Raw genomic sequence first — 10194 nt, 5'->3', positions numbered from 1 at the left:
ACCGTGGCAAAATGTGGGTCCCAGAGTGAGACCAGTTGAGAACCCCTGACCTCAATGTTATTTTTTTGTTTGTTTGTTTTTTAACTTGAAAATCAATGATTTTCCAAGTTTGACTTCAATAAAAGGGAAAAAAAATGTTTCCTTATTCAGCCTTTTTGTGTAAAATTTTCAAAAAAAGTTACTTTAATGGCCCTCAGGTCAAAATGAGGGAAAACTCAAGTATTTACTCACAATTTGAGGTGAATTACATGTTTCTGCAGATGCAGAGACAAATAGATGAAGAGTGAGCTGATTTGTTTTAAGAGTTTAGTGAAGTGAGTCAGTATGATGTATACCACAGGGGTCCTCAAACTTTTATGACCCCTCTTTGTGCGACTACAAAAAATAACTGTAGAGCATAATGATGAAATGAATGTGTTAACATATTTTAAAGCATCTAAAAATAAGTGAAATTAAACAGTAGTGAGTGTCTCCTGAATAGATTTATTTATTTCTATAGTTTATCATTTATGGTCATCTCCCTCCTGATGTGGAACCAACACTGACCTTTGTATTTTTAGTTCTAATAATGTTCTAATTAAAATTATTTCTAACATGATTATAATAAGGATTTTTAACTAAAAAAAAAACCCAATATTTTTAATGCTTTCATTTGTTAATCGTCACTCTCTCTCTTTTTAGTACCCCCTGTAGTGCCATCACATACCCTCAAGAGTACACGTACCCCCATTTGAGAAACACTGGTATACAGAATATGAGGACCACACAAGGTGACACGCAGTGTGTTTTATCTGCTGCCAAGTAATGACAGTCACTTGTGTAGTTAAAAGCATTTTTCTGAATGCTATAGTTGGAATTAGTGGAAATGAAGATGAAAACAGAACATAATAGATCAGTCAGAATATGCCCACTGGTACCCCAAAAAAGAAGCCTTTGAGTATAGATCGACGCGCACAAAATTAATATCAAAAGAAACCATGCAAGATTCTAGAGAATGACACAAAAAGGACAACAAAAATAAACAAAATTGTACCATAAAGCTTACAAAATTCCAGAAAATGACACAAAATTAATAAACAACACGTAAAAAACACAACAAAAATACACCACCACAAACCACCACAAAAAACCACCACAAAAGACCCCAAAAACAAATGAAACAATGACAAAACAAACTCCAAAACATACAAAACAATGAAAACAAAATGAGACTAGAATACAGAACACAGAGAGTCATTGTTCTTTTCTATGTAATCATGCTCACATTAGTCATTTTTCTAAATGTTGACATAAATGTTAATATTTAGGTCACATGTACTGTGATATAAGTTGCCGTCTCTAGTATTGATGATACACAATACTATTATACTAGTTGAAATGTGGCCCTGAAAGAAGGCATCAATACAAGTCGGTCTGTCACTATGTTTATGAGCATATGAACATTACAGAATGTGGCTGATGCTCTTTTCTGACTCACACTTTCACTCTGCTGATTGTATTAAAAACTGATGAAATAAATAATAAAATAGATTTACTATCGAGCACCTTCAGTCACAATGCAAAGTGAAAATGGGAGGCCGATACCCTGCAGTGATGTTGGTTTGTTGATTAGTTCGACATATAGTTTGAGTCATATGTTATGTGCTATGATTTATTCATGTAGAAAGAACCATAACAGGAGTATGAATTATTGAAGTGTGCACGGGGACTTTTTCAGCAATGTGATCAAAGTGAGCCTCGTGTCAAATCTGGACTCAGATGAAGATGATACATGTGTCGAAGAGAGGAGAAGAAATGAGAATTTAAGATGAATGAATCGATAATTCGAGCAAAATAAAACTGACAGGAACAAACACCCAGTTGTAAACTCTCGGTTTTATAAATAGATGTAAATGAAGGATATAAGGTGACCTATAAACAACTGTGTAAAGTTGATGATGTATACATCAAGAATATAATGGCTGAATGAACCGTTCCATCTTAAAAGAAATACATAGATGAGGATTAAATCTTGTAGATTATAAATACACGTGATGTCAGAGCAGTGATTGTCCCATTAGCCCAGGGGTCTGCAGCCTTTACTCTCAAAGGAGCCATTTTGCCTCATCTCGCCTGGATTAAAGTCCTTCCAGAGACGAAAAAAAATAGGTTTCCAATGAAGACAATACAGTGTATAAAATTATATGCATTCAAAATTCAACACATGCTAATTTCTATCATATCATATCAAGCATGCACATTAAGCCAGCATGTTGGCAATTAAATAAATCTCTCCCCACACAAAAAACAATCTCTATTTTCTTCCAAAATAGTCAGTTAGTTTAATTATCTTAAACTTAAGGTTAGCCACAGGTGCAGGAAAGTTGATGGTCTGTAGATGTTGCAGGAGGTGAAGTAGGAAGGTGACAGAGTTATTGTACAACGTGATTTATTTGTAGGTTAACCAATTGATTTATCATAATTGTATTTTAAGTTATTGTCATTAATCATCAATACCCTCAATAAGAAATAACAATTCATTTTTTCTTTTTTTTTTTTTAAAGCTACAGGGAACCATTGCAAAAGAGTCAAAGAGCTACATGAGGCTCCAGGACCACAGGTTGCAGACCCCTGCATTAACCCATAGCCTACTTTAAACTGGAAAATGAATTCACCTTTCACCCAGCCTCATTACAGAAAAATTCAAGTTTCTATTCGATTTTCAATTTTTTTTTCAATGCACTTAAAAATTACTGCAGACATCAGACATATTGTCAAAAGTGCAACTTTTATTGCTGTGATGGTCCTCAAGAGTTAAAATGTTTAGAACAATCCCAAAATAAAAAGGAAAAATGAGGCTCTGTCATTCAACAACTTCAAGCTTTAACTCAGGTTTAAGTAAAAGTGCAACAGCGCCTTCACAGTAGCTTCAATTTTATGATTAAGAATTCAGATAACTACATATTCTATAACATATAACATTAGAATTAAAAAAACAATAAACTCTTCCCTTAGCATCTCAGCACAGTGTGAATAAAACATTAAACATGTCTGTGGCACACATATAGCTACTCAAAGGGTAAACACATGTAAACAAAGAGGGGGCTGGCTCACATCGGAACGCGAAAAAGTCCAAAAAAAACTGTGGTGGGTAAAAAATTAAAATTTTAAAATTTTAAAAAATAAAAAATTAAATAAAAATCGTTTTTATCTACAAATTTGATTAATCGATTAAATCGATTATTTGCCCAGCCCTACTACAGACCCATCTGGACTGTACATTCTTATTATTATTGGCCAATACACTGCTGATATTACAACAGAAAGGCCATGTTTGCTTTGAAGATATGTTAAGTTCTATATACAGGTCATTATTAGCACTATAGCAAATGATTACTATAGTTTAGGTATATGTGGTGTATAATGTAGTTTACTTGTGCCTGATTATCATCACTATGTTGTTGTTTTTACAGTGAACTCAATGAATCAATCATTCACTTATTCATCCATGTTGCCGGTGTCAGACCTTTCAGAGCTAGCTCATCACCTTAATATACTTTGAATTTGCATTTTTACTTTCAGTTCAACTTCCCCCAAAACCAGAAATCTTTCTGCCTCTTTTCCATCCTCCAGTTACTGTTTCCACTGACCATTTATGGGTATTTTCTACATTAAGACCATGCCTGGTTCAGCTATAATTTAATAGCTTAAAATAAATCCTTGCAGCAGTCCAATGAAACCTTTCCTGTGTCCACTTTGGAAAAGCTGTGGCTCCAAATAATGTACTTTTGATCCATTGCTCTCCAATTTACTGGCCAGACATTTAATAGATGGTTGTTTAGTGACGTGTCTCACTTCATCAGTCTCAGTTTTCCAATCTCTGTCTGTCTCTCTGATTGTTTTCCTGCTGCTCACATATTGTTGCTTACTCACACGCCCTTTATTCACTCTCTGACTCCTCCTCCCTTTCCGTCTCTCTACTATTTTTACTCCCTGATGCATCAATTATGCATATATTTGAATGGACTTTCTGACTTGAGAGCTATCAGCGAGGGATATAGGGGTCGTCATTACACCTGAGCATCCACCTGTGACACATGCAGTCCCATAAGAGAATCTGGGAGCATATATGGTGAACTTGTGATAACACTAATGGGAGGAGGTGCACAAGAAAAGGCAAATAGGTTCCTCAGTCACGTTGTTTTCCCACATGTATGTTGTACAAAGACGTAGACAGGAAGACTACAACTTCCAAAACGAAAGCAGCACATTCACATCATTAACAACAAAACCAAAAAATAATAATACTCACACATCTCAAATGTGTGAGTCATTGCCACCTCAGACTCAGTTTGATGATCATACTCAGTTGGAGCTTTGTTCTACCAGCCAATAAAAAAACTATCTTTGACATCTGATAGACTCACACTACAGGGACTTGGCACTGTTTCATATTCATTTTCAGTTGCCGTGGAAAAGTCAGGAGTGTTCAGAAATGGTGATAAAGAGTCCATTAGCCTTGGTGCTCTCCCTGCAGGCTGTCTTTGTAATCTCAGGCCCCGCAGCTGGATGCTCGGACTGCTTTCCCAGACTACAGAGGACACAGCCAGATGAATCCAGGTTAAATGGATGTGCAAACATTACTGTTTTATATGTTATAAAAAAAAAACGCAAGTGCGTGCATGTACATTTTCACAACTGAATTATTTAAATAGCTGCGTGTGCTAGCTGTAATGTAGCTGCAATTTATCCTGTCTTTATTTTCTGCCTAGTTATGGTTTACTCCTATTAATAATTCAACAGGTAAAACAAATGTATGTTGTGGTATGGATGGATGCATATATTCTGTATGACACAAATTGAAATCTCTTAACAAACTCATTTGACTACATCAATATGGTCATAAGTGGATTATTCCAACACATGCCCACCGTCCTGTACTGGAGAAGAAGAACTTATTTTATATCAATCAATCTTTAAAAAGAGTCCACAACAGTGGTATCCAAACTTACCCTTTGTTCCATTTCACTTGGACCTCCTCATCGTATCAAGAATACCCCCGGTCTTGTTCATACTAGTCAACAGACTGCATGAACACTTTCCGTGGTTGTGAAAGCAACTGTATCTAGGAATCAATATCGTTTGATAAATTATTTGTGACTTTTTGGCATTTAGGCTCTGTCCTTTATCATAGCAATCTGATCGCTAGAGCGAACATGGGCTCGTCCGTAAACGGTCGCATTTTCTGGTTCAATAAACAGGAAGAGATTCAAATTCTGATGTAGCTGGTTATGATTTACAGTTCGCATAAACATGACTGAATCATAACATAACCTAACTACTAGAGCGGATATGGGCTCGTCTGGAGTCGTTGTTAGCTTACCAATAAACAGGGATTTGTCACCTTTATAATAAGTATTGACTAGGCCACTGGGAGTGAGGCCCAAGGCCAAGGCAGGCTGACTTAATAATAATGTATGTTTTTCTGCAGACAGTGCCTTCTCCTCGCCCTTCTCTCTATTTTTTCTGTTTCACGTGTCGTGAAGCTGATGATGGCAGTTCCTGATCTGTGGTTCACGGTTCAACTAGTCTAGGACACTCTGATGTTCTATCTCTCTATTCTGTTCTGTTAGTCCTTCTGTCCACTAACCCCAACCAGTCGAGGCAGATGGCTGCCACCTCTGAACCTGGTTCTGCTGGAGATTTCTTCCTGTTAAAAGGGAGTTGTTTCTTCCCACTGTCGCTAAATGCTTGTTCATGTGGATCTTGTTGGGTTTTTTCTTTCTTATTATGAATTTTATATTTCGATAAGGGCATTGAGATGACTTTGTTGTAATATGCACTATACTAATAAAGTTGAATTGAATTGAATTAGATTAAAGCAACACTGTGTAACTTTTGGCCACTAGGGGGCGTAGACCTGTAACACATCAAGCGTCCCCTAGCACTGGCGCAAAAATCAACATTCAGTGGGGCCAGCCTCCCTTGTCTTTTGATTGTATATACAGACAGTAGTTGACCTGTAACTTTGGAATAAAGATTGGCTCTAAGGGCTGGGTTGGTCGAGCTGAGGTGTGAAGCGGGGCTGGTCTCGCACCCTGGCCTCGCTGCCATCCTCGGCTCCCTGGGCAGAGGGTTGGTGTGGCGGCCGGGGTTAGGGAGGACGGGAGACGAGCAAAACCGACGCGGCGATCCGGGGAAGGAGGCTGGTCGGCGGAGGGGGCCGAGTCTCGGCAGCGTCTTTTTAGCCTCCTCAGAAGCAGTTTTGAACTTTTTGCTTGCCTCAGCCATTACCAGGAGTCGAACAGGCGGAAAAATACTAGTATAATGAGTATATCAGAGCCTGTGGTCACGTGACTGCTGTAAACTGATACGTTCTCCAGGCATTCTCTACATGACCTGGCCAGACGGTCAGTCTCTCCAAACTTACATGGTCGGTATTTCAAAAGGGAAGCCCTGCTCAGAGCATTGATAATAGCGCTGTATATTGGCCTGAGGAATCATTTAAAATAATTCATATGGGTCAACTCTTTAGGTGAAAAAGTCCATGGTGTGGCTTTAATATGCCTTCTAGCACAGTCTTACAAAGTTCGTCACAATGACACAAATGGACTTTGATCATTTTTTGGCAACACAATTTCTTTATATTTGATGTGCTGCAGGACACAATATTAATTTGTGCTGCATGATACATTTTTGGTTTGTGCTGCGTGTCACAAAATGTTGCACTTTCTGGAGGGAATTGCAAAGCAATGCATTTTACACTAACCATCGTCCAAATCCTGATGCAATTGCATAAAATAACCTCCAGTCAAAACACAGTGAGTTTGAAAGTCATGGCCCACCACACACAAAAAACATGGGAAGTCGTGACGGCCCACACAAAAAATGGGTTATTATTGTCACTATTATTTTTGTGACAGGGTCATGTGAGGTTGTGTTGTGCCTTCATTGAGTGGTAGTAACAGATTTCACTGTGAGAAAACATAATTTGGGAAGTCAGGCTTACGTCACAAATGACGTTAGCGGTAGTAAATAAACGGGCGCCATTTGAAAATGGGGGAAAACAACTCGTCTGCCTCCTGTTTGCCCGATGACGAAAAACTTTATTTCAATACAGGAGTGATTTATATCCCAATATAGCATACAACTATCTAGATACACTACCAGAAGAGGCCAGGGAATGATATGAGGCTAAGTTATCAGTGCTAGGAATGTCCATACAAAGTCCCATCCAACACTTGGATAAACAATCCAAAACATTGGCCTAATTTTACCTACCCAGATCTTTAGAATTCTATAATAAACGAACCCCATGAGTAACCAGTACGGTAAAAATCCTCATGCGCCATAAATCACAGTGTACTTTATAACAGAGTATGTGTGATGCTCATGGCATCATGTGCTGATTTCTCAGTGGTCCAGCTATTTTCCCAAACTCGTCTGTTTTCCAGAGTTTCAGCCTCTGAAAAGTCATTTTCTGATTAACTCTACACACGCATGCATATTCATGAGTGGGCGTGTCTACAGACGAGACACTGACTTCCTCCTCCCAGCACGGTGACGTAAGGCCAGAGGATGGCCCACCCTCCTCCCACCCACTCCGTAGCCGAGCTCATGCTGCTTTATACTGTAAACATGAGACAGAGCGTACATACATAGTACTGCGCAAAAGACGCTGAAATGCTCACCTTCGTGGGCGTGTCTGTTTACATGTCAATCATGGCAGAGAGCTTCCGGAAGGAGCGGCTTCTCCAGCTCAGTGCCGTGTCAAATTGCGAAAGCGTCATCAAATTGGAGCGAGGTGTTTGGGCTCACCCTGCAGTAAGAAAGGAGCAAATCATCCTCTAACTAACGATTGATGGAATCAATGAAAAAAACACTTTGGGCATGTGTATGAAGCCCATATATCACTTTATGATGTTTAAAGCACAGAAAAGTCCATTTAGCTTAACATGGGCCCTTTAAGCTCCCAGACTCCTTCACTCACTCTTTCCTCCAGCCTCCACACAGATACACGCCACCCTTGGTTTGATTGGGATATGTTTGATTAGATTAGGTTTTAGCTTTGTTTACACCTTACAACACTCACATCATCTTCACTCATGCACATTTTACACTACTGACTATACTCATATACTGAACACACTCCGTGATGTAAATATCTAATTTGGTTTACTTTGATGGAATTTGGCTTAATTTGGCCCAACTTGATTAGCTTTGATGGAATTGAAGATAATTTGATTTATTTAACTTGAATGTTTGATTTTTGACTTAATTAAACAATAAAAATGCTTTGAAATGTTTGCCATGGTCTTGTCTCCCTTTTTTGTTCTTGTGACCTTTCAAGCCAGGTCATGACAATTGCCATCTAGAATGAAAACTAAAGCCACCAAGATGCCCCGAAAATCCTCAATCCTAATTTCAGATGTTAACTGTTCACTTACTGGTTATGAAATTTAGAGAGCACACTTAGGAATGGGATGTTTTTGGAGACCAGTTTTTACCAATCCGTCCTATGAATGAAAGCCAGCGTTCATTTTCTTCTGGTTTTTTTTTTTTTTTTTGTTGCGAGGCAGAAACGTCACACCTTCCCCGGATGCCTGACTTCCCAAATTCGGTTCACAATGTTCCTTGTTCACAAAGGGCCTTTAAAAAGACTTGGAGATCTTATCTGATAGTTTAAATATTGCTTGATACAGTGTTTTATGAACCACCTTGAACTTACTTCCAGTTGGGACTCACTGCATGTGGTTAAATAAAGGCGTTTGTGCTGCATAATCAAAGTCTTCTCTCGGAAGTTCAAAAACCATCTTAAAACCATTTAAAAACATCATGCATGAGAAACAAACAGGGTGAGAGGGCCCAAGTGGGGAAAGTGAAGTACCCAGGCAGTTCAAGACTTAAGGCTGCATGAGTTACAGCTCAGCACAGCTCAGCGAATGAGTTAGTGTTATGCAAGAGCTCAGTCAGCCCAGCTGGAGATCAGAGAGAGAGAGAGAGTAGAGCGGAGTGGATGCTAAAGAGAAAACACGAGCAAGTGAGCAGAGAAGAGGCAGATTACAGCTGGACCCAGCACAGCCACACACACTCTAACCTCTGCTCTCTCTGATACCCTCCATGCAGCGTGGTGCTATCATGAGTGCAAACATCGGAAGGATGCTCGTCTCTCTGCCAGTGGAGTGAGAAGAAACAAGCAGCCCAGACGACAAGAAGCAAACTTTGTCCTGGAGGATATTTTCTTCTCCTGCAGACGCGTACTCATGGAGCTCTAAATTCCTCTCTCTGAGTCTGTCTTCATTACTGGGACCCATGTCTTTGAACAGGGCTGAAATCTCCAGTGGCCACCTCTGGATGCTGCTGTGCCCTCTTCTCTGCACTTTGGTGCTGGTCAGTGGATCCACTCCAAGTCCTAAGGGCGATCAAAGCACCGCTGGAACATCACTTCCTGATCAGTGGACCAGCAACACAGTTCAGCTGCAGCCAGATCTACAGACTGAAGCACAGACGGAGGCAACACCAACAGAACCACAAACTCTGAGCGTCACCAACAACTACACAGGTCAGTGGGAGTGATGCTTCCTAGTGTTTCCTCCAGGTTGTGAAACGTTTTGTTCCAAGTTCAGATTTAAGTTGGGGACAAAGTTAGCTTGTCTCTATCTTTGGTGTCAATGGTCACCTTACCCTAACGTCAAATGCCTGAGTTAGTGATCATCAATCTGATATCCATAAACTTAAGATACTGTAGTATGTACACTGATAATATAGGGGTTTACAAGTACTGTATTTACTGGTGGTATGACTGAAGATGATTCATATTTCATTTGTAGAATATCAGAGACAACAGAAGGCCACTCAGTTTTATTTAACATGTCTCATTTTGTCGGCATGATTCTTTTAAACAATTAAAAGAGCAAAAGTGTCTGATTGGAACATTAGGGAAAAAAGTGATACTCAAACCATCACATGGATGTGCGTTGGATGAGCAGTTTAAGCTGACTAATAAATGTAATTCAAGTAGGAACCGTAGGTCGACATCTCTACCATCATAGGAGATTTCAGCCAATCAGAGTTTGCATGATGTCATCACGTCAGGGCTTCTCTTCATATTTCTGATCCCAAAGATACTTGATACTAGGGGTGTAAATCACCAGCTTCATCACAATATGATGTGATGTTGATATCTTTGGATGACGATATACGATGTTTTGTCGA

The 10194-nt window shown here is 39.3% G+C and overlaps 1 protein-coding gene across 2 annotated transcripts in view; it reads left to right on the top strand.

Moving 5' to 3' along the window:
* The window catches only part of LOC114465951 (sushi domain-containing protein 3), a 42369-nt gene that overhangs the window by 10232 nt on the left and 21943 nt on the right, over nucleotides 1-10194 (top strand). For both annotated transcript variants that reach the window (XM_028451349.1, XM_028451348.1), the window contains exon 2: nucleotides 9106-9541. In XM_028451349.1, the coding sequence (XP_028307150.1) occupies nucleotides 9292-9541 (250 nt within the window). In that variant the 5' untranslated portion in view covers nucleotides 9106-9291. The remainder of the gene's footprint in view (nucleotides 1-9105; nucleotides 9542-10194) is intronic.

Source organism: Gouania willdenowi, chromosome 6, assembly GCF_900634775.1.
Source record: "Gouania willdenowi chromosome 6, fGouWil2.1, whole genome shotgun sequence".
NCBI lineage: Eukaryota > Metazoa > Chordata > Actinopteri > Blenniiformes > Gobiesocidae > Gouania > Gouania willdenowi.
Note: the sequence above shows the minus strand (reverse complement) of the source record. Positions and strands in the feature narration are given on the sequence as shown.